General features: G+C 37.0%; 1 protein-coding gene across 5 annotated transcripts; it reads right to left on the bottom strand.

The window, feature by feature from the left end:
- On the bottom strand, nucleotides 1-25,979 carry slc16a13 (solute carrier family 16 member 13). 5 transcript variants are annotated; one of them, XM_083541508.1, is made up of 6 exons: nucleotides 25,888-25,979; nucleotides 5,629-5,855; nucleotides 3,563-3,706; nucleotides 3,215-3,471; nucleotides 2,483-3,017; nucleotides 1-2,014 (listed from the first exon to the last, which is right to left on the bottom strand). In XM_083541508.1, the coding sequence occupies exons 1-6, from the start codon at nucleotides 25,893-25,895 to the stop codon at nucleotides 1,734-1,736; spliced, it is 1,452 nt and encodes a 483-aa protein (XP_083397634.1). In that variant the 5' UTR covers nucleotides 25,896-25,979; the 3' UTR covers nucleotides 1-1,733. The 5 variants fall into 5 exon arrangements, with proteins under 5 accessions (XP_083397634.1, XP_083397638.1, XP_083397635.1 ...); XM_083541512.1 differs by lacking the exon at nucleotides 25,888-25,979 and adding an exon at nucleotides 22,138-22,835; XM_083541509.1 differs by lacking the exon at nucleotides 25,888-25,979 and adding an exon at nucleotides 13,501-13,736.
- Nucleotides 25,980-26,750: the final 771 nt, after the last annotated feature.

The following is a 26,750-nucleotide window of genomic DNA, read 5'->3' on the forward strand; positions in this document are numbered from 1 at the left end:
TTTGATCTAATGACTGTTTTATGATAGGGAATGTAAAATCAGGCTTCTAATTCCAAACCAAATAAGACATATGCACCATATAATAACCCTAGGTTTGTTTCTAATTATGGGCATTACATAGACTACATTGACTAGTAAGACAGATAGAATAGCAAAGAGTTTTCTTAGTAACTGCTGAACAATATTTAGTTTAGCTGGTTCATTCAACATGTAATGTTTAATCTCAACAGATGTGTTATGGTGACCTTTAGAGAAGCTGAAATAATGTTCAATGGGTAACTGACTTTGTTCACTCACTGATGTCTCCTTGGAATGTCTCCTTGGTAAAACTGAGTAAGACTCTTAGCTTTGCTTTACGATTACCAGATACTGTTAAATGTGAAACCTAATTTGCATTTAAACCTATAACTATACAGTTTATGTAATTAAAAGTGCTTTCCAACCAAGCCAAGTGGAGGATATCAAAAAGCTAGGAACCACAATCCAATACACTTTAACACACACCTTAGGCACACAAATTTAGGTCACCATCTACACAAATAACTGAAATACTTTGATGTAAAAAAAAAGAAAGAAAAGAAAATAAGCCTAAAATAATTAATCATCATAATATAAGTTATAAAAGCATGTTATTATACTTGGCATTTTAAATCATAATAAAATAAGTTACTCATTATGCAGCACTAGTACCCTGAATGTTCCTTTGCTAATGTGAGAGTAAAGGTCTTCTTCACAGCATGTGGGCGCGCCTACAATTCTGACCAAAAATGCAGCATTTGTTTTTAAAGTTGACAATGAAAAAAAACTCACATGCGTAAGGTTTCAGTGTACAAAAATATTGCAAATATGTATTACAATACTCAACTAGTATTCCAGTGAGTACTGGATACAACATTCCAAATGAATTAAACACTTCTTTTGTGTAAACAAATATTAGTCTTCTGCTGAAAATATTTGTCATCTTGATGCTGGTCCAGTATACTCTAATATGAAACAACTGAAAACTGCAATGCTTCAGGTTCTTCTTCAAATACATACTGACATACTTTAAATTTTGTAAAAAGAAATTCCCCTGGTTGAATTAAAGAGTAGGACACTTTAGCAGATGAAGTGCATCAAATAGCTCAGTGATCACAATTGCAACACAAACATAGGACTCCATGCTGGTCACTTGGTGTAGCAGGTTTTTGCTATTTTTAAGGCAGAGTATACTGTGAAATAAATGCAGAACTATTCCTAATGTTAGCACAATGCCATATTCTATTTAATGATACAAAACACAGCTCTGTGTATTATAGACTCACACTATTACTGGACCAATCAGTTCAATGAGTTCAGCAATAAGTCCAATAAGCACTCCTGTTATATATCGGTCCTGTTATAATGTGGTTTCTGTAATCGTTGTGCATTCCCATATTTCCTAGTAATTTCCTATATTTTATTTGGGTTTTAAATGCCTAAAGTACTGTTGCGTATTAGCTTACAAGGATGTTTTTGAAACAATAACAGTTAGCATATAAAGATACTAAAAAAGGCAAATATGTCTGACCCGAAAAACTGGCACAAGACAATAATGATGGTTCTTTCTCAGATATATATTTTAACTTGCTACAGTTTCTCTGTAAACATTGTTCCTCTATGGGGTTTTTTTTTACAAAAAGAATAAGCACCATAAAATCAGCATCAGCATCAATATGATTCCAGCAACAAGCCCATACTGCTCCACCAGCCAATCAGCAATCAGTGCCATCATCTGTTATGGGGTTCTGAGATAGGAGTGTCTCAGAAATCCTGTCAGTGTTTTGTATATTCTCTGTGGAGTCCAAGGATAACACTTGTTTAAGTTGCTCATCCTCAGTGAACTCATTTTTGGTGTCTTTTGGTGAAAGAGGTGGGGGGTTGGTACAAGAGCAGAAATGGGGAAGAGTTGTTATTATTATGGAACCCATGATGAGAAATCCACCAGCTACGACGAAGGACAATATGTAAGAACCAGAGAGGTCTCTTAACCAGCCTGAGAGGGGAGCAGAGAGACACAGTGAGAAATAACTACAACAGTCCAGTAAATGCATTCATCCACAGTTCTGTAAGATGTTACAGTGGTTCCATATAGCTATGGTGGTGTATTAATTAACGTGTAATTTACATAGTTGATTAGTTAAATTGCAATAAATTCTAAATCATTACTGTGTTATCATATGTAGACTATTCTCAAGTCCTAACAATAGAACTATATTTAAAAAAAATTGTTTTAAACTGTGTTTAAAATATTATTAAATAGAAAAGATTCATGAACATTTTAGTTCATGTGCCATTTCAAAAGCCCTCCCAGAAGACCTATAGTTTATTATCCCTGCAGTACAGTAAATAAACAAATTCTATTGCTAATAATGACAAATATAACCAATAAAACCATTGCAAAAATTCTTCAGCAACTATCTAATACAGTGACCATCCTAGGCTTAAAGAAATGGTTGCTTACCGGAAAGTGGGGCTCCAAGCAGTCCTCCAAAGCTCTCAATAAGCTGCAGGAGTCCAAGTGCACCAACCATGCGTTCCTTTCCCACTATCTCTGGCACCACAGAAAATACCAGTGGTGTCAAAGCACCGGCACAGAAGCCATATGCCATGCTGACCAGCTGCAGACCCACATAGTTCCCTTGTGTTGAGCACAGGGGCAGCAGCAGAAGAAACAGACCCACTAAAGCCGACCATATGGTCAGTAGGTGGAGCGAGCGCATATGCCGCAAATCCGAGGCCCAGCCAGACACCACACGCCCCACAATGTCTGTCACACCCGTGCTGGAAATGACAAATGCAGCTTGGAATTCGTTGAAGCCCACAAGGCGGCTGTGGGCCACAAGATGCACATATGGAATGAAGTACCCAGCATTGATGAATGTGACGGCCAAACTGTAGGTGAGAAAGCCTCTGTGCAGGAGCAGTGACAGCTCAAAATATTCACAAGTGTGGGAAAAGAAGGACCTGAATCTGTCAGAAAGGCTTTTGGCTTTAGTCTGGGGAAAGATGAGAGAGAGAGCAATTTAGATTACATTTTAATCTACATTACTATGCATGTAATATACAATTAGACATAGCCATAATCATGCCCAGTTTTCCAAAATAATCACTTTCATCAAAAATTCACTACCACTTGGCCATCATTTTAGTATTGAAAATAAGAAATTGTCCAAACAGGATTTAAAATAAGTACCCTTTCTATAACTTTAGTAGGTCCGAGTGGTCGAATAAGGGCACCGCTGACTATAATATTAAGGCTGAGACCACCGAGAATCAGAAGTGCCCCACGCCATCCATACAACTGTACCAGGAATTGGAAAAGTGGAGAAAATGCGAAAGATGATAAACCCACACCAGTGAAGCCAAGGCCCATAGCAAGAGATCGCCGCTTGCTAAAATACTGCATCACAGAAGCTATTGTTGGGGTAAAAACTAGAGCCCAGCCTGACCCTAAAGAGAGGGAGAAAAGAAAGTGAGGTAGATTCTTACCTTTGCAAAACAATACATATAACAACTGAACAGTATGCAAATTAGTGGTCACCTGAAATGAGTCCCATCGTCAGGTAGAGGTGTGTGAGAGTTTTAGCCTGAGAAGCTAGAATAAATCCCAATGCAGAAAGAAAGCCCCCAATCATAACAACACGACGAGACCCATAGGCACTACAAGCAGCCGTGCCCAACGGACCTACAAATACACATGAATTATTAAGCTTATGTAGCAAAGACCACTGGCTATAATGTGTATATAGATATAACAGCTATACAGGTTTTATTCACTCTGACAAACCAACCTTTTTTGTCAAATGCAAAGTGGCTTTTTATGTTTACATATACGACATTGGTCAGTCACAAGAGCGACTTAAAGCTATTTAATTTATATAACTGACCAGTTCGGGATTAACCAATCAGAAGTCCATCCACTGAGCCACCTCCAACGCCTTCTTAAAGTAATTTCATACATATAGAGTAAATACAATACAGCATCCTTAGTGTTACAAAGTGCTACATAATACAACATAAATTACGCTAAATGACACAAAACAATTAGAATAAACACACCTATATACATCAAATACGCATATGCAAATGTGTGCAAACAACATTTAGTGCAATGTTTGTTTGCGTAAAAAAAAAAAAAAAAAAAAACACCTACACAATCCAACATGCATTCACTTTTATTTTGCCCACACAAATATTGATAAATGTTCAAGTGCACAAACTGCTAAAAGCACTGAATGACAGCAAGGGCAAACTATAAGAGGAATTTATTTAGACTTAAATTTAACAATATAAGGTAAAGACAGGAAAGCATAAACAGAAGTTGTTTTGATTTAAAATGAACAAATGAAGGCAGAAGTGAAAATCCTAAAACCACCATCAGCAATGTATTTGGTTACAAATTATGACTATGTGCAGCCTCAATTTATATGGCAGCATGTCTTTTGTCATTATTATATGATTAATTATATTTCTCTCAGTGTAAGCGTGTTCTTAATGTTTCAGTTTCAGTAGTCAATGCAAATAATATAAAATGAGTGGTTTTCACACAAATCTTTTTAATGGTAGTCCCTGACCTAATGAAGAAATGAGAATGTGTTTTTGATATACACTCTAAAGCATTTTCCTAAGCTGATCTGGACAGTCTGCTAGATGCTGTAAATAAAAAAAATAATAATAATAATAATATCAACAGTATATTCTAGGGCTGTAAAAATTAACGCATTAACAAGCAATTAATGCAGCAAGCAAGCAATTCCGTTTTTATTTTTATTTTTTTATTAAATATAAAAGAGTAAAAATGAAAACCTTTAACGCAACACACAATTATTCACGATGTCCTTTCATTACACTGATATTTTTAATCGACATTTGGTTTATGGATGCACCAATTAAAAAATTCAAGCACCAAAATCCGCCATGAAGCACACATCAGGCAATCAAAACCGCCTGTGTGGAAACATAGCAAAAGTTCGGTTTGGTGTCCTGATAATTTACCGAATTCAAAACACCATCATTTATAACATTTACAAGAATAATCTTTCCGAGCTACTCTTTCATCTGAAAATGTAAACAGACTTGTGTAGGTAAATTGCTCAGTGCAATGAAAGACAAGTTATGGGACCCTGGTATTTCTATGTTTTTTTTTCATGTGTCTAATAGACATGAACACGTTCTTTGAATAACATCTATGACCTTTGAACCATGTTTAGTTTGCATGCTCTAAGTTGAGTTTGGTTTCACTAATAATACACATACATTTGCATTAAGTATCCATAGTTGTCTATGCCCATGTTGATTAGAGTAATAAAAACTTGAGAAATATTAATTTACAGTACATTTAGAACAGATAAAAATGGGCGATTAAGTTGTGATTAAATATTTTAATAGATTGACAGCCCCATTATATTCCTTTCCACAAATGTGCATCCATTTTAAATTATATGGTTTGAATTGAATATTTCAAGTCAAGGATTACATATACATAAATTTATGACCTAGAGTTTATTGATGAAGACCATATTTCCTGTGTGAAGCTCAAATTAATTATTTACAAATAAATCCATTCTTATCAGCATGATGCATGTTTGCACTCGTGGTTTCACTTACTCAATAACTGCTGTACAGCTACTCCAATGGAGGTTATCCAGGAAACAGCCTGAGCACTCTCCCCAAAGTACCTCACAAATTCCACAAAGAAAACCCCCAGACTGCGGAGGAGCCCAAAAACCAGGGCTGAAGAAATGAAGAGTGAAACCACCACCACCCAGCCCCAACCTCCATCTGGAGCTTCCACATGCTGGTGTTTTTTCTCCTGCTGCATAGCCATCGCTAATCTGGAATAATGATAGAAAACAAAGAGAACAAACGGAGAAACTTATTTCCATAGTAAAATACCTACATATATATATTTTAGAGGTTTGCTCTATATGTTATATATGTTGTAAAAACGTAATTGTACATTCATAGTCATAAACCTTGGGTTAGCATGTAGATCAAGAAGAGACACTTCATACCAGAATATCCTAAAAATACAAACACCAGCTGCAAAAGCCAAGCTGTGAATATTTCTTCCTAGTAAGGCCTGGAAAATGCTATAAATTATAGGTATATAGCTCCAATCTAGAGTCAATGCACGAGGCATAAATCACGAAACCTGCTTTGTTTGTGCTTCAATGTGTTCTTTGTGAACATAAAAAGATCTTCTTAAAAAATTAACCAAAAGTCTTCACATGACCTTTGTTCCACTAACCCTGACTCATAACCTCTTTAAATAATCAGTTGGTTTTGGCCTTTGGTCAGACACTACTGAGACACGTTTTTAAACCAAAAGGAAGAGTTATGATAATGATAGCAGTAGACTATAGCGTTTATAATCTATGCCAAAAAGCTCAATTGCAGCAAACATGGCATTTTAATTTCAGGCCAGCATGGTCTATTAGTCTGTTACATGTATTGCTGGAGATGTAGTCAAGACTAATCTGCAGTTGTGTTAAAGCATCAGATTTTCATGAGTTTATCACTGTCACTCTCAAGTGGCTACAAGTAGTGGCAAATATGCTATTATCACTTTTTTTTTTTTTTTTTTACAAGTTTATTTCTAAAGCGCTTTTCACACAACGGACATCGTCTCAAAGAAGTTTTACAGAATGTAAGAATTATAGAAAAAATTTTTTGCCCATAAGTGAAGTATGTGAATTTATCCCTGATGAGCAAGACTGGGGCGACTGTGGTGAGGAAAAAGTCCTTTAGATGGTATGAGAAGGAATCGCTGAAAGGAACCAGACTCAAGAGGAGGAACCATCCTGATTTTGGTAATATCAAGACTGTGATTATAAATTTTTAAGACAATACAAAACACCGGAGAGAAAGAGAACTATCATGAGCACTGAAGTGTGTGAAATGCCCTTTCTATAGTCTTATACAGTCAGTTGACATTCTGGAACCAGGAGCTCCTGAGCAACTCATAAAATAGATTAACACCATTTCCTCCATGCCAGAGCCTTTAAATATTGAAAGAAATCTAATGTCAAAACTCTACAAGTGCGATCCAAAGGGTGATGGTACATCCCTAGATGGTTTGTGATGTTTTATGGTCCATAATATGAAAGTCCATAATCTTCATGCGATGGGACACAACTGAAGCTGCTGCAACCCCAGAATGCCTCAGGATGGGTAAAGAAAGAGAAGCAGTAGAGAAGAATTAGCATAGATGCTGTTCATAATATTAACAAGCACAAGTTGATAATGTTTTTTGATCAGATCACTTGCCATCAGGGTGATGTGTTACTTCATGTAATCTGTCAAATCCTGGCAGCAGTCGTTTTGATTAACCAGGATGGGTGAATTTTTTTTTTTTTTTGTGCAAAAGTATCTGTGTCTAAAAGCAAGAAAACCACCAAATTGTACCACATGTGGGACAAGTTTTGGAGGAAACATGCCAATTTTAGAAATACTGTTTCTACAGGACTCTTATTTCTGAGTTTTAAGACAATCACATGTTTGTGTAATGGGAATTTTATACTCTCACATAAACAACCACCTAAAAAAAAGCCTTGAAAATGGCACAAATTTCAAGGAAGTAAGAGTGATCAGTCAAACGGTAATAAAAGTGTATCTACATCACCATCTCTTGTAAAGGAACAGTATAAAACAGTCTCAAATTAAAAAAATGTACTATCTGGAGCTACATAAGTTTTCCTGTTTGATCAGCACCATCCTAAAGGCATAGCTAATGAATAAAATTGAATATGATTTGAATATCTTATCCTTATTGAGCCTATTTCCATTTCCAGCCATGTACACAAAGCTCTGTCTGCAAAACATATGGCTTTTCAACTAGAAGTACCCTTATCCAGGGTGATAAGTACATCATTTTAAAGTGCACTTTCGACTTAAGGGCCAAGTTAAAACTCATAACATTTCTCATAATGATTCATGAGGATGTGAAGCAGTGTTGAAGGAATGTCCATGACAATGACTGACCAAGAAGCCATTCCAAATCCATACAAAATGTCCTGACTGGAAATAAGATGATAATATTCTAAACCGAAGGCTTAAACTATAATAAAAAATTTTTTGGCTCTGCCAACAAGGGGTGGCAGAGCTATCATAATATAAACACTCAACAGATATTAACAATGTACTCAACTATTAGTCAAATATACACTATATACTATATAAAAAGATATGTATGTAACAGTTAGATAATCCATGTATAAAATATAAATAAAGTATATAAAGATAAATATTAGACTATTTCAAAGTGTACAATAACATTTAGGCATTTTATTGCAGCCTTAGAGAGTTTCACCTGACAGAACACATCAAGCCCAATTTGACAGGTTTTAATGCCCACTTGCATTTGAGTTAATCAGACGTGGATTAAACAAACTGAATTTGCCTGGTTAATTGAAACTAGTCAATATGTATAGATAAATGAATGGCAATTTCCAACAAGTCTTAGCAGATAGCAGATAAAAGGCAGAGCTCCTGATTTACTATGTGCATAGAAAGCCAATTACAAGAAGAACCATTTGACTCCTGCACAGACTGTGCAGTTACTTGGAATTAAATTTCACTCGCATGTTATGCAAGACTTTTTACTGAAAGACAGAGCAGCCTCTGTTAAGGAAATCAAGGAAATATAAGGTGCCACACATCAGCAGTTTTTCTATCTCTGGTGAAAATCCATGTACAATATACAAAATTCATGAATATATATAGAAAGTTGAGTTCTTTTGTGTTGATTTTTCATAAAACAAAACCTACTTGGCTCGGAAATGAATTCTCCACTGATAAAGAAATTTACATTCTTTTTAAGACTTTTATACTCTCGCATCATAAATAAACAGAACAAAACTATTTAAATTTGAATAAACTCAATGAAAAATCTACTTAAGATTTGGCTCAAAAGAAACATTCATATCTATTATTCACCAGTGAAATCAGGGGAGAGCGCGAACGCAGTCCCCCACTACCATAAATTATGCAGTCGAGATTCCCACATTTGGGGAATTCGCAGGGGTCAGCACAACCGGAGTGCAATGGTTGAGCCTCGCCCTGGGTGAACCACCTTCTTGATCATGGTATCTCCCCTGCCAGGTAAGTATGAGTTGGAAACGGACTGTGGAGCGTCGTCACCATCACACACACACTTTACCATCATGGTGAGTGACAGAGCATTCACAGCACTGCATCATGGGAAATTTCATTCTGCTCACTACATCTTTGAAAAAAAAAAAATAATAAATTAAAATAAATTATTAAAAACGCGTCATTTATTTTCGATAAGTATATTTTACATAGTGTGTGTGTGTGTTTTAAGTGTGTGTGTTTTGAGTGTTTATTTACTATGTTTTTCTTTATTTAAAAAAAGAATAAAAAGTAGATCATCATTCATTTTAGTCATGATGTATTGTCACTTCATACACAATCACAGGAATAAAGAATAAAAGCGGTTCTGATCACAGATCATTAACACTTACACTCTTTAATTACACAAACACTGAGTTTCTGCTGAAATCCCATCAGAAATCTTTCTTTCACTTTATTATGGGGTGCACCGTTCCCGGATGTACTGCAATACCGGGTCGATGCGTGGAGTGGACGGAGCAAGCCCCTATTCCATCTCTCTGTTCCAAAAATCAATTTAATATATGGTCCCCGGATAGGGGACGTATCAGATATTAAACTGATAAGAACAGATACTACACTTGATCTTAGCCAAAAGGCCAAGAAGCGATACCTTTAGAGAGAAAACACGAAGAGAGACTTCCTTCACTACACAACTCAGGAGGACTGCAGACACTGACTTATTTACAGGAGATTTAATAAACTACACCGTTACCTTCCATGTACAATAACCATGTACCATAAACTACCATGTAATAAACTACACAACATTTTACACTGAAGCAAATACAAAAATATTAAGAAGAAAAAACTCTTTAAAAGTCTGGACTGAAAGAGGAGGAATAGGAAATGCAAATGAGCTCAGAAACCGACCAATCAGATACAATCTTAACTACAACAGATATTAAACTATTTACTAAATAAATAAATAAACTAAATTTAAACGATGTAAAACTAATATTAGACGTATTAAAGTCAGCATTTTAAATAGAGAAAAAGAAAATATGGTTTCTGGTTAAATAGATCATTATAAATCGCTCCTTTGTGGCCAAATGTGGTACTGCAGAGGATAAAACACAAAATGGCCAACAATAATCTACACTATTCACATTTCTTAAATGTTTTAGATACCTTTTTCTATGTTAAACCACAGAGAGACTGTAAACATGCATCATCGCTAATAAAACTTGTATCTAGTGGCACAGAGGATCACATCATGTTCGAGTATTCAGTTTTAACAAGAATCCAAATAAAAATGTAAAGAGAAAGTGCAGTGTCTAAACCTGTAGACAAGAGAGAACCTGTGCAATGTCTCAACAACACATACAGCATTTAACCCACTTTATCATCTTGCAATAATTAAAGAGTTGTTGATTTTTGGTGTAGAGCAGATTTGTAATTAGTGCAAAAATGTGTACAAAAATAAAAAATTTGTAATAGTAATTATAATTTCCTTAAGGTTTATCTACTTAAACAGTCTCAGTAGCAGACTTTATGTACAAACCCGATTTAAAAAAAAGGTGGGACACTGAACTAATTGTGAATAAAAATATAATACTATGATGTGGAAGATAATTTCAATATTTTATTCAGAATACAATATAGATGACATATCAAATGTTTAAACTGAGAAAATGTATTATTTTAAAGAAAAAAATCATTTATTTTAAATTTCATGGCATCAACATATCTAAAAAAAAGTTAGGAGAAGGCCATGTTTATCACTGAGTGGCATCCCCTCTTCTTTTTATAACAGTCTGCAATCGTCAGGGGACGGAGGAGACAAGTTGCTCAAGTTTGGGAATAGGAATGTTGTCCCATTCTTGTGTAATACAGGCTTCTAGTTGCTCAACTGTCTTAGGTCTTCTTTGTCGCATCTTCCTCTTTATGATGCGCCAAATGTTTTTTATATGGGTGAAAGATCTGGACTGCAGGCTGGACATTTCAGTACCTGGATCCTTCTTCTACGCAGCGATGATGTTGTAATTGATGCAGTCTGGCATTGTCATGTTGGAAAATGCAAGGTCTTCCCAGAAAGAGACGACATCTGGATGGGAGCATTTGTTGTTCTAGATCTTGAATATACCTTTCAGCATTGATGGTGCCTTTCAAGATGTGTAATCTGCCCATGCCACACGCACTCATGCACCCCATACCATCAGTGATGCAGGCTTCTGAACTGAGCGCTGAAAACAACTTGGGTTGTCCTTATCCTTTTTAGTCCGGATGACATGGCTTTCAAGTTTTCCAAAAATAACTTAACATTTTGATTCGTCTGACCACAGAACAGTTTTCCACTTTGCCACAGTCCATTTTAAATGAGCCTTGGCCCAGAGAAAATGCCTGTGCTTCTGGATCATGTTTAGATATGGCTTGTTTTTTTACATATAGAGTTTTAGCCGGCAACGGCGAATGGCATAGTGGATTGTGTTCACCGACAATGTTTTCTGGAAGTATTCCTGAGCCCATGTTGTAATTTCCATTACAGTAGCATTCCTGTATGTGATGCAGTGCCGTCTAAGGGCCCGAAGATCACGGGCATCCAGTATGGTTTTCCGGCCTTGACCCTTACACACAGAGATTCTTCCAGATTCTCTGAACCTTTGGATGATATTATGCACTGTAGATGATGATAACTTTTTTTTCTCTGAAAAACTCTGAATTGGTGATCCTCTGCCCATCTTGACTTCTTGGAGACACTGCCATTCTGAGAGGCTCTTTTTATACCAAATCATGTTGAAAATTGACTTAATACGTTGCAAATTGGTCCTCCAGCTGTTCCTTATATGTACATTTAACTTTTGCGGCCTCTTATTGCTACCTGTCCCAACTTTTTTGGAATGTGTAGCTCTCATGCAATCCAAATTGAGCCAATATTTGGCATGACATTTCAAAATGTCTCACTTTCAGTTTATGAGATTTGTAAATTATTGCATTCCTTTTTTATTCACAATTTGTACAGTGTCCCATCATTTTTGGAATCGGGTTTGTAGATCTTACTTTTTTCCTGCCTTGATAAACTGCTATAATTCCATTGTTTATTTCAGCATTGTTCAATCTAAGGATGTTAAACATACAGCATAGATGCTGTTCATAATATTAACAAGAACAAGTTGATCATGTTTTTTGATCAGATCACTTGCCATCAGGGTGATGTGTTACTTCATGTAATCTGCCAAATCCTGGCAGTAGTAGCTTTGATTAACCAGGAAGAGTAAAAGTTTTTTTATGTGCAAATTAGTAAGTATCTGTGTCTAAAAGCAAGAAAAGCACCAAATTGTACCACATTTGGGACAAATTTTGGATGAAACATAATTTTACAAATATTGTTTCTACAGGACTCTTATTTCTGAGTTTTAAGCCAGTAAAATATTTGTGTAATGGGAATTTTATACTCTCACATAAACAACCACTTAAAAAAAAGCCTTAAAAATGGCACAAATATCAAGGAAGTAAGAGTGAAAGTAAGGAAGTAAGAGAGATAAACGGTAATGAAAGTCTAATGATTGTGATCTACATCACAATCTCTTGTAAAGGAACAGTATAAAACAGTCTCAATTGAAAAATTAACTATCTGGAGCTTCATAAGATTTCCTGTTTCATCAGCAACATCCTAAAGGCATAGCTAATAAATAAAATTGAATATGATTTCAATATCTTATCCTTATTGAGACTATTCCCATTTCCAGTCATGTACACAAAGCTCTGCCTGCAAATTTTATTTTATTTTTTTTTACAAGTAAAATAAGTAACTCAACTATTATAGCTCACTTTTTGAAAGACGTCTAGGATTTAAAAAGGTTAAAAACAAAGTTCTGTAGAGGTCACCAGGGTCATGATCACTCCTCATCCCCGCGTGCGACTTGGGTAAAGTAATGACATGTTTGTCTGTTAATGTTTTGCGTTTCATTCAATCCGTATTCAGACTGACACTGAATAATTAAGACTAGTAAGAGCATACAAAACACGTCAATAGCTGTTAAAACAAGAAGCAACACAACACATGTCCTGGTCGTCTCTGCAACACGGCTGCTCTTATTTTGAAACCCAGAATGTAAACGCTCTTCAGCCGCTCTGTCCGTAAACCGCACCGGCTTTGTGCACTTTTCTGAAGCGGCACATTCTGACTTCTTATTGCACACTATTGTAGAGGTTTTCATCATTGTGTCTCATTGTATAGACAAAACGGAATGTAACGAGAAAGAAAGCTTTCCTTGAGCATGTTACAATAAACAGGAAGCTAGATATAGAGTAAGGTAAAGGTACAGGTATTAAACAGCACGTGACCTCCAGTTGATCAAAGCTTCTCATATTTACCCCGAATAGACGGACTGCCTCAATACTCACCTGGTTACGCTCTTAGCTTTATCTTAATAGAAGAGCACACAACCGACGACACTGCAGTCTCTTTTTTTTATACTCATTATTACTGAGGACAAAAGAAAAAAAACACGTGTTTTTGTGTCGCCTTCGTGAACGCGCAGGTGCCGGGGCGGTGCGCGCGCGCGCGCGCACATCTGGACTGACACCGCGAAAGGCGCCTCGCACACGTTACGTATACGATAGGTTCGTGTCACGTGTCTGAGTCTGGAGATCACTGATCGCTGTATATGTTTACAGAGAAACATGTAGAGGAGCAGGAGATTTAGATCCTGCAGGTTTTCTAAACATCTTTGTTAAGCCAACAAGGTAAAGACATTTTGTGAGTGAAATTAGAGACATAAATGCATAAGAAATTATTTATGAATGGGGAAAAAAAAAAATGCAAGCGAACCACAAGGGGTGGCAGAGCTATCATAATATAAACACTTAACAGATATTAACAATGTACTCAACTATGCAAATATATACTATATGATATATAAAAAGATATGTATGTAACAGTAGTCAGATTATCCATGTATAAAATATAAATAAAGTATAAACAGATAAATATTAGACTATTTCAAAGTGTACAATAACATTTAGGCATTTTATTGCAGCCTTAGAGAGTTTCTCCTGACAGAACACATCAAGCCCAATTTGACAGGTTTTAATGCCCACTTGCATTTGAGTTAATCAGACGTGGATTAAACAAACTGAATTTGCCTGGTTAATTGAAACTAGTCAATATGTATAGATAAATGAATGACAATTTCCAACAAGTCTTAGCAGATAGCAGATAAAAGGCAGAGCTCCTGATTTACTATGTGCATAAAAAGCCAATTACAAGAAGAACCATTTGACTCCTGCACAGACTGTGCAGTCCCTTGGAATTAAATTTCACTTGCATGTTATGCAAGACTTTTTACTGAAAGACAGAGCAGCCTCTGTTAAGGAAATCAAGGAAATATAAGGTGCCACACATCAGCAGTTTTTCTATCTCTGGTAAAAATTCATGTATAAGATACAAAATTCATGAATATAGTTTTATATATATATATATATATATATATATATATATATATATATATATATATATATATATATATATATATATATATATATATATATATATATATTGGGTGTTAGCACTGTGATGTGTTAGTTTGGCTGGTGGACATTTGAAGAAATTAAGATCCTTTGAGGAGATTGACAGAGACCATAACAAAGTGGATGGAATGTTATTTGACTGCAGGTTGATGAGTCTCTCTTGACAGTCTTTTGTGTTGATTTTTCATAAAACAATGCTTACTTCACTCAGAACTGAATCCTCCACTTATATACAAATGTACATTATTTGTAAGGCTTTTGTTCTCTCATGTCAAGTCGCTTTTATTTCCATTTCAACCATATATAGCTGATGCAGTACACAGTGAAATTATACAACGTTCCTCCTGAAACCTGGTACTACATACAACAATTACAGAAAACAGAAAACACAGGGGTAAGAACTAGTAAGTGTCCTCACCACATACAGTGCACGTGTGCAACCTGGTGCAAACAATAAACAAAAAAGAGAAAAATAACAATTTAGAAAAAAAAAAAAAGACGTTTTTAATGGATCTCTATACAGATCACTGAATAGATGCATTACATCACGCTCTATTAAAAGTTTCTCCAAATCAAACATTCATATCTATTATTCACCAGTCAAATCAGGGGAGAGCGCGAACGCAGTCCCCCACTACCATAAATTATGCAGTCGAGATTCCCACATTTGGGGAATTCGCAGGGGTCAGCACAACCGGAGTGCAATGGTTGAGCCTCGCCCTGGGTGAACCACCTTCTTGATCATGGTATCTCCCCTGCCAGGTAAGTATGAGTTGGAAACGGACTGTGGAGCATCGTCACCATCACACACACACTTTACCATCATGGTGAGTGACAGAGCATTCACAGCACTGCATCATGGGAAATTTCATTCTGCAAAAACACATTTAAAAACACGTGATTTATTTTCTATAAGAGTATTTTACATAGTGTGTATTTTCTATTTTTTCTTTATTTAAAAAATAAAAATAAAAAGAAGAGCGTCATTCACTTCAGTCATGATGATGTGTATGTGTCAAACTCAAGGCCCGCGAGAGCTGAAAATGTGATCGTCTTATAATAAATAAGTCAAAGGGGTGCATTGACCATAAACTACATTTCCCATAATGCATGTCGATCATGTTACCCGTGAAGTGACGGCAGTGTTTCCACATCAGCGCCATTTTCCGAATTAAGAAATACAAACAATGATACCAAAATGTCCAGGAAGAGAAAAATGTATGCAGATAGAAGGCTGTTTCAAGAAAGATGGGAAGGCGGATATATGTTTGTGCTTCAAGGAGCACAAACCGGTATGTCTTTTGTGTTATGAGGCAGTGGAGGTTGTGAAAGTGTACAATCTACTTCGGCATTTTGACACCAAACATGGAGCTAAAAGTATGTCAAAGTGAGCCTTCAATATTTAGATGTTTCCCCTTACAAGGCTGTGTGTTTATGTAAAATGCTCCTTTAAGGGGGAACCATTATGGCATTATTATAATGATTATCCTGATGTGATCTTCTGTGAAACTTAGTTTTGACACCCATAATCACTTCATATACAATCACAGAATAAAGAATGAAGGCGGATCTGATCACAGATCACTGACACTACTAATCCCATCAGAAATCTTTCTTTCACTTTATTATGGGGTGCACCGTTCCCGGAAGTACTGCAATACCGGGTCGATGCGTGGAGTGGACGGAGCAAGCCCCTATTCCATCTCCCTGTTCCAAAAATCAATTTAATATATGGTCCCCGGATAGGGGACGTATCAGATATTAAACTGATAAGAACAGATACTACACTTGATCTTAGCCAAAAGGCCGAGAAGCGATACCTTTAGAGAGAAAACACGAAGAGAGACTTCCTTCACTACACAACTCAGGAGGACTGCAGACACTGACTTATTTACAGGAGATTTAATAAACTACATAAACTACACCGTTACCTTCCATGTACAATAACCATGTACCATAAACTACCATGTAATAAACTACAAAACATTTTACACTGAAGCAAATACAAAAATATTAAGAAGAAAAAACTCTTTAAAAGTCTGGACTGAAAGAGGAGGAATAGGAAATGCAAATGAGCTCAGAAACCGACCAATCAGATACAATCTTAACTACAACAGATATTAAACTATTTTCTAAACAGATAAACTAAATTAAACAGGTTTTAAATTAAACAGGAGTGTAAAACATATATTAGACTTATTAACGTCAGCATTTTAAACGCATATTAAAATATGTTTTCGGGTTTAAGAGATTATAATGAGTCGCCCCTCTGTGGCCAAATGTGGCACTGCATTAAAACAAATGTGCCCGTGCTAACAATAATATAAACCAGTGGTCCCCCAACCTGTTTTGTATCACGTCCAAGTTTCACACAAGACAATTTTAATATTATATTACTATTATTTTGTCATATGATTTAACTATTATTTTCAATTACATATATAGTGAAATGTAGCTCACCAATAGTTTGGGAAAATTGGCATGTGTAGATATGGTCATCTTGCAGATGTAATCAATAAAAAAGAAATAAACTAAAAATGTAAAAGTTTTCTTTCATTCTTTTGTATGGCCCAGTACCAAATGATCCATGATCTGGTACCAGTTTAGTGGTTGAGGACCCCTGATCTACAAGATTCAAATTTCTTACTTTAATCGTTTTTGTTAAATGTTCAATATTAAGGCACAGAGACCATCTAGACAACATGTATCAGAACTAATACAACTTGTATTCAGCCGTTCACAGTCTTGCATCACGTATATCTTCAAGTTTGAGGTTTTAACGTGACCAAAGAAAATGAATAGAAAAAAGGACAATGTAGACAAGAGAGCACCTGTGCAATGTCTTAACAACACATACAGAATTGAACAAACTGGGTTATATAGATCGGATTTTGCTCCAGGTCTTCTTTATTTTTACAGGGTATCATGTCTTTATTATCTTGAAATAATTAAACAGACTTGGTGAGGTTTGGCGTAGAGCAGCTTTGTGGTTTATCTACTTAAACAGGCCCAATAGCATTATGCAGGTCTTAAATCCTTCCTGCTAGGATGAACTGCTATAGTTTCATTATGTTTATTTTAGCCTTATTTACTCTAATTATGTTATACATAACTTTTTGGACAATGCTGAATTATAGACATGAATAGTAATAACTAGTGTTTGAGAAGTTGGACATGTATTAGAAGGTGGACACTAAGGAAGGAGAAAATGATTTGTACCTTTTGGCCAGGCAGAGGGACCGAGCTGGGACGGATGTGTTGCGTGAGCAGCTGATGAATGAGGAAATGAGAGCGAGAAGGTTGGATGACGTGGAGATGGTGAAGCAGGAAGTAGATAGGATTAGTAAGGATGAAATGAGAGCAGCGATTAAGAGGATGAATGAGTGGAAAGTCAGTTGGACCAGATGACATACCAGTAGAAGCATGGAGATGTTTAGGAGAGATGGCAGTGAAGTTTTAACAAGATTGTTTAACCAGATTCTGGAAGGTGAGAGGATGCCTGAGGAATGGAGAAGGAGTGTGCTGGTACCAGTTTTTAAGAATAAGGGAGATGTGCAGACCTGCAGCAACTACAGGGGAATAAAGTTGATCAGTCACAGCATGAAGTTTTGGGAAAGAGTAGTGGAAGCCAGGCTGAGAGAAGAAGTGACCATCTGTGAGCAACAGTATAATTTCATGCAGAGGAAGAGCACCACAGACGCATTATTTGCTTTGAGAATGTTGATAAAGAAGTATAGAGAAGGTCAGAAGGAGTTGCATTGTGTGTTTGTGGATTTAGAGAAAGTGTATGACAGAGTGCCGAGAGAGGAGTTGTAGAAATGTATGAGGAAGTCAGTTTTGTTTGTGGTGATGGACAGGTTTACGGACGAGGTCAGACAGGAGTCGCTGTGGACTATAATGTTTGCGGATAATATTGTGATTTGTGGTGAGAGTAGAGAGTGGGTGGAAAGGAGTGATAGCAGGAGTGATTTGTGATAGAAGGGTATCTGCGAGAGTGAAAAGAGAAATATTATAGGACTGTGGTGAGACCTGCGATGTTTTATGGTTTAGAGACAGTGGCATTGAGTAAAAGACAGGAGGTGGAGCTGGAGGTAGCAGAGCTGAAGATGTCGAGGTTTTAATTGGGAGTGAAGCGGATAGACAGGATTAGAAACAATCTTATTAGAGGGACTGCTATAATTAGAGGTGAGATTGAAATGGTTTGGACATGTGCAGAGGAGAGACATGGGGTATATCGGTAGGAGAATGCTGAGGATGGAACCACCAGGAAGGACGAAAAAGAGGAAGACCAACCAAAAGGTTTGTGGATGTAATGAGGGAAGACATGCAGGTAGTTGGTTTAAAAGCGGCAGATGTAGAGGACAGAGTAGTGTGGAAACGAATGATCCACTGTGGCGACCCCTAATGGGAGCAGCCGGCAGAAGAAGAAGAAGAAGAAGAATAGTACTGACAAGAATAAACAGAATCAGAGCCACTAATGAGGAATACGTAATCACACTATTCAGATTATATATTTAAAACAGCATATACTAAACATTCTTGTAAATATAAGGCCTTAATAAAGTTAAATGAACACCTGCAAAAAAACAGCTGCTCCTTCAACAGATAATCTCATAGATGGGCACTTTACTGCCAAACAACAAAATCCTGAAAATGCTGTGCACCGAAAATAACTTGGTACAACAAATTGTTTTTGTGCAAATTCTGCAAGAGAGAAAATGCAAAGTATAAATGGTTCATGAAAACTGTTTTGAACTGTTGAACATGATGTGATGGCTGAAATATGATTATTTCTATTCCAGACACTACAGGAAACATGCTAGAGAATTGCTATGACATGAAGAGAATAGACTATTGGGAATAGTTTACTAAATTTTCATAAAAAAAAAATGTAATAAATTAAGTCAGTGATTCTGAGAGTGTTTATGCCAGAAGAGAGAAGACCTTGCTGGTCCTGAGAGCCTGTCAGTGTGTGATTAACGTTCTTGTACCAGACAGGTTAAATTAAATACAACAAAATGAAATAATATTTTCTTTTATTTCAACATATAAATATGAATGTATTTAGGCAGGTTTTGCATTTCATCATAAAAAAAATAAGTAGAGCATTTCTGTTCACCTAGATTAATAATAATCACTTTATAAACTTTAGTTGATACTTCAAGACCCATCAGTTTAGGTTTTATTCACCTGACATATTCAATATAATTAGGGTGACTGTATTATGTAAGATAAGTATAACAGTTAATTAATAAAGACATAAGCTTCATCAGGGAGCTCCCCTGCTAACTACTAATACATCTCACCTTAACATGCCCACTCCTCAGCAATACTAAGTGAACTCTCCCATTTGCTAACTACACTTACTGATATCCATGCTACCCTGCAACACGTCTCCAATCGTCGCTTGCAACCATTTACTATTATCCTACTTGCTCTGCTTACATCTGACTATCATTATTGATCTCCTACTCAATAAAACCATCTCACTGTGTCTTCTTCCTCTGGAGCTGACAAAGGCATTTTAGCCCTCTCTGACCCTGACACTTTTTTAGTCACAGATACCTTCCTCTCCTCATTTTCCTCATTACTTACTCTCTCTTTGCCTGCTATGATCTTAATCCAGGAAGACATCATGCAATGCTACTTGGCTATTGGAATTGTTACACTGCAGTCTAGTAGAATTAAGTGCATCAGAGAGAAAGTGGAAGAGATCACATCTTGACAATGATCTGATCTTGTACGGTAACTTTTCCTAAAACCACCTCTTACAAACAAAAGCTGGAAAAAGTTGGAAGTTCAAACTACGCAAACTTCATATCTTTTCTTCACTACTCAAAACACTGGCTCTTCTGGTGTCTAGGTGGTAGAACAAACTTCCACTTGATATCCAGCTGAGTCTCTAGCAGTCTTCATACAATGTCTAAATGCAAATGCAAGTCCTCCAATGGGTATTAATTTAGCACTTCTAAAAAAAAATAATAATAAAAATCATTATCTAACAGTTTTCTCTCCCAATAGTTTTACACTGATGTATTTTTAGTTTTGTGTACAAGTGAACCATCATTAAAATAGATTTCTTGATGAAGACTTTAAGCATTTTTAAGCCACTTTGGATAAGGGGGTCTGCCATATACCATAAATGTAAATGTAGGAAAAAGAAAAGCCAGGTCTACCTACTTTATACTACCAAAATACACATTAATCAGGGCACAACTGCGTAGATTTAAAAAAATGCATTAACTTAGTTTGGTCCCACTAGTGATTCTTTTTTTCTCTTGGCTCTAGAAGAGTCAATAAAATGTCTTAATTAGAGCACATAGTTAAACTACCATTTGTTAATTATTCTACATTCAGTCTACAATGTGACTGCTACAGTGATTGTTGAATCTCAGCCAATCAGAAGGCAGAATGGTCAACAGTGAATACTTTCCACGATTGTTAAATCTCGAGTCCATAACACCAGTGGTATTGAAGAAAAAAATAGATAAATAGATTTCGGAAGAAAGAAAGACTACAAAAAAGAGGAAAAATGTGACTTTGAAATAGAATATACAATAAATACTTTAGCAATAACTAAGACGTTAAAGATTAAACAATAAAATAATTATTCATATCTATTATTCACCAGTGAAATCAGGGGAGAGCGCGAACGCAGTCCCCCACTACCATAAATTATGCAGTCGAGATTCCCACATTTGGGGAATTCGCAGGGGTCAGCACAACCGGAGTGCAATGGTTGAGCCTCGCCCTGGGTGAACCACCTTCTTGATCATGGTATCTCCCCTGCCAGGTAAGTATGAGTTGGAAACGGACTGTGGAGCGCCGTCACCATCACACACACACTTTACCATCATGGTGAGTGACATTTCTTATTTATTACACACACATGCACATGGAAAACCGTACAGTCTAAACACTCAAAGAATCACGTGCTTCTGAACGACGTCAATTATTTGGCATTTTTTAAAGATGTTGTGAGCAGAATTAAATTTCCCATGATGCAATGCTCTGAATACGTAATAAGAGCTAAGAGCGATCCCGGAAGTAAATTAGTTCATTTTTTAGTCTGACTCCAGACCACAAATCACCACAAATAAATCAGAAAAAATACTTTAAAATTTCTGACTATATATCAACTGCTCGGCCGGTAATGAGTCTGACTGATATTAATTTATTAGTTATGATTTATTACCCGTGTAATTGTATGTTTCAGAGACGTCGTTTTTTAAGTTTTTAGTGCCACATTAAGTTAAACTGTACACAATATTGTTGTGGTTGTTATAATCGCTGAAAGTTGAGATTTAAATCGTGTTAAAAGAATAATTTAAAGTAATAAAGCCGGTAGTAAATGAACACACACTGATCCTACATCCTTAACTATATCTTCTACTAGAATTATTCACTGTGTACACTGAACACATTCAACTACAATCATTTCGTATACACAATTTCGCTTATATAAAATAATTAAAAGTGGAGATGATAAAGCATGTTACAATCTTTCTTTACCAGTAAAGTGGGGGTGCACCGATCCCGGAAGTACTGCAATACCGGGTCGATGCGTGGAGTGGACGGAGCAAGCCCCTATTCCATCTCCCTGTTCCAAAAATCAATTTAATATATGGTCCCCGGATAGGGGACGTATCAGATATTAAACTGATAAGAACAGATACTACACTTGATCTTAGCCAAAAGGCCGAGAAGCGATACCTTTAGAGAGAAAACACGAAGAGAGACTTCCTTCACTACACAACTCAGGAGGACTGCAGACACTGACTTATTTACAGGAGATTTAATAAACTACATAAACTACACCGTTACCTTCCATGTACAATAACCATGTACCATAAACTACCATGTAATAAACTACAAAACATTTTACATTGAAGCAAATACAAAAACATTAAGAAGAAAAAACCCTTTAAAAGTCTGGACTGAAAGAGGAGGAATAGGAAATGCAAATGAGCTCAGAAACCGACCAATCAGATACAATCTTAACTACAACAGATATTAAACTTTTTACTAAATAAATAAACTAAATTTAAACGATGTAAAACTAATATTAGACGTATTAAAGTCAGTATTTTAAATAGAGAAAAATAAAATATGGTTTCTGGTTAAATAGATAATTATAAATCGCTCCTTTGTGGCCAAATGTGGTACTGCAGAGGATTAAAAAAAAACCACGAAATGGCCAAAAATAATCTACACTATACTTCTTCTTCTTTTTCGTTTTCTACTTCTTCTTTCAGCTTCTCCCATTAGGGGTCACCACAGCAGATTATCTGTCTCCACACCACTTGTCCTCTACATCTGCCTCTGTCAAACCAACTACCTGCATGTCTTCCTTTACCACATCCATAAACCTCCTCCTTGGTCTTCCTATTTTCCTCCTTCCTGGTGGCTCCATCCTCAGCATTCTCCTACCGATATACCCCATGTCCCTCCGCTGCACATGTCCAAACCATCTAAATCTCGCCTCCCTCACCTTGTCTCCAAAACGTCCTACATGCTCTGTCCCTCTAATAAACTCATTTCTAATCCTGTCCATCCTCATCACTCCCAACGAAAACCTCAACATCTTCAACTCTGCTACCTCCAGCTCCACCTCCTGTCTTTTACTCAATGCCACTGTCTCTAAACCATACATCATCACAGGTCTCACCACAGTCCTATAAACTTTTCCTTTTCACTCTCGCAGATTCCCTTTTATTACCAATCACTCCTGCCACTTTTGTCCACCCACTCCACCCTGCCTGCACTCTTTTCCTAATTTCTCTAACACACTCTGCATTACTGTGTACTGTTGACCCCAGGTACCTGAACTCCTTCACCTTCTGCACCTCTGCAACTGCACTACTCCACTCTCCTCTCTCTCATTCACACACATGTACTCTGTCTTACTCCTACTTACTCTCATTCCCCTTCTCTCCAGTGCTTACCTCCATCTTTCCAGGATCTTCTCAACCTGCTCCCTACTCTCACCACAAACATCATAATCCACGGAGACTCCTGTCTGATCTCTTCCATCAACCTGTCCACTGCAAACAGGAAAGGGCTCAAATTCGATCATTGATGCAGTCCAACCTCCCCCTTGAACCAGTCTGTCGTTCCTACTGCACACTTCCTGCTGTAACACTGTCCTCATACATGTCCTGCACCACCCTCACATACTTTGACACACTTTGATATACTTGACTTACCCATTGAATACCACAACTCCTCTCTCGGCACCCTGTTGTACTCTTTCTCTAAATCCATGAACACAATGCAACTCCTTCTGACCTTCTTTATACTTCTTCATCAACATTCTCAAAGCAAAATAATGCGTCTGTGGTGCTCTTCCTCGGGATGAAACCATACTGTTGCTCCCAGATGGTCACCTCTTCTTTCAGCCTGGCTTCCACTACTCTTTCCCAAAACTTCATGGTGTGACTGATCAAGTTTATACCCCTGTAGTTACTGCAGGTCTGCACATCTCCCATATTCTTAACAGTTGGTACCAGCACACTCCTTCTACATTCCTCAGGCATCCTCTCACCTTCCAAAATCTTGTTAAACAATCTTGTTAAAAACTCCACTGCTATCTCTCCTAAACATCTCCATGCCTCTATCATATGTCATCTGATACAACCGACCCTTTCTTCTTATGCTCTCCTGCACTTCTTCATTCCACCACCACATCTCTTTGTCTACCTTTCTATTTCCAGATGTCACACCAAGTACCTTCCTAACTGTTTCCCTTATCACTTCTGCAGTAGTTGCCCAATCATTCTGCACCTCTTCACCACCACGGAGCCCCTGACTGACCTCTTCCATGAATCTCACACTACAGTCTTCCTCCTTCAGTTTCCACCATCTTATTCTTCTTTCAGTCCTCACTCTCCTCCTCTTCTTCTTCACCTCCAAAACCATCCTACAGACCACCATCTGATGCTGTCTAGCTACACTGACCCCTGCCAACATCTTACAGTCTCCAATCTCTTTCAGGTTGCATCTCCAACATAGAATATAGTCCACATGTGTGCACCTTCCTCCACTCTTATATGTCACCCTATGATCCTCCTTCTTATTAAAATAAGCATTCATCACTGCCATTTCCATCCTTTTTCCATCTGCCCTTCCAGATTCCTCTCCTTAAGGCCATACCTACCCATCACCTCCTCATCACCTCTGTTCCCTTCACCTACATGCCCTTAAAGTCTGCCCCAATCACTAATCTTTCTTTCCTAGGTACACCTTCTACCACTTCATCTAATTCACTCTATGATTTGTCCTTCTCCATCTCACAGCCCACTTGTAGAGCATAAGCACTGATGACATTTATCATCATCATCCCTTCAACTTCCAGCTGTATGTTCATAACTCTATCAGAAACTCTCTTCACCTCCACTACACTCTTACTAATCTCTTCTTTCAGAAACACCCCTACACCATTTCTCTTTCCATCCACCCAATGATGTTCCTCGCTTTACTCCCTTTCCACCTGGTCTCCTGAATACACAACATATCTATCTTTCTTCTCTCCCTCATATCAGCTATCTCTCTCCCTTCACCAGTAGTACCAACATTTTAAGTGCCCACCCAAACCTCCACTCTCCTACACTTGTCCTTTCCCTGCTGTCTCTGAAGACGTCTTCCTTCTCTCCTTCAGCAAACAGTAGCCCAATTTCACTGGTACCCTGTTGGCTGACAATACCTGTGGCGGTCATTGGTAACCTGGGCCTCGACCGATCCGGTATGAATTTCTAATTTGTGATCCGCATATTTGATTTGGCACATGTTTTACACTGGACGCCCTTCCTAATGCAACCCTCCCCATTTATCCGGGCTTGGGACCAGTACTAAGAGTGCACTGGCTTGTGCAACCCTAATATCTGGGTTCAGGTTTGACATATATTATATAATTAGGCTGATTGTATTGTGTAAGATAAGTATGATAGAATTGTTCAATAGAAGCATAGAAGTCAGTGTGTATGATAAGTTATGATAAGTGTTACTCCGATTTCACACCAGACACATCACATGAAAACCTCAGATTAACAACATGGACAGCTCTTGCTTGTTTTTGTATTTCTACTGGTAGGAGCAACAGTTCAAATAAAATCCGTATTTACAAAAAATTCACTTATTGCACGTAGTCGTTTGTAACTAAATACTTTTACATTTCTGGTGATTTTCTTTAGAGACAAGGATTTAATTAATGAATTAAGCAAGCTTCATCAGAGAGCTTCCCTGCTGACTACTCATACATCTTACCTTGCCATGCCGCCTTCTCAGCAATGCTAAGCGAACTCTCAGATTTGCTAACTACACTCGAATGTTGTTTATTATCTATTAGTTTCGTGTATAAATGTTACTAAGCATATTTTTTCCCCTTTTTTTTAGGGTTTTATATATAACATATAGACACGAGCAAGATAAAAAAAAAATATCTGCTACCGGTATAATATAACCCAATACTGTAACACATTAAAGGAACGTTTTTACCAAGATGTCCTGAAGAGGGCGCTAGTACTCTATACTGGTTTACAACTCAAATCTGCAGCAAAACGTTACATGAGACACAGAGGGGAAAAAAACAGTATATATTCATGTTTATATTCTTTCCTCGTGTTGAAGCAAAAGCAGTTTGACTGCCCATTAATTAAAAGCTACACAATCATGACATGTTTTATGATGTTAAAATAGATATAGAGATTGAAAAGTGTCTTTTTGTGACACTTCAGTGGATTCTTTTTGAGTTTCTGCTTCACCAAAGTGAACAGTAGACACAAATAGTAAAACAACAGTAGCATCGTGTTGCACTCTGAGTGTCTTTATGTTGGCTTTTTAATCAATTGAGTCAATTGTCATTCACTGGGACATGCTCCTAAACTGAATTACATCGCCAAAACTAAAACTGAGCACTAACACCATTACTGACATTTTAAGAAATTCCAGATAAATACATTTCCAGTTCAATAAACACATGTAAAGTTGAAATGTTTATGCTCAGGCTAAAAATATATGACGTGATTTGAACAGTAGGATTATTATCTCCTCCTCCTTTTCTTGCTGATTGAACATATACATTGACCAATTATCCTAATATTAATTAATAATGTATCACTTCAACATGG

Source organism: Silurus aristotelis (genome assembly GCF_946808225.1).
Source record: "Silurus aristotelis genome assembly, chromosome: 5".
Taxonomy (NCBI): Eukaryota; Metazoa; Chordata; class Actinopteri; order Siluriformes; family Siluridae; genus Silurus; species Silurus aristotelis.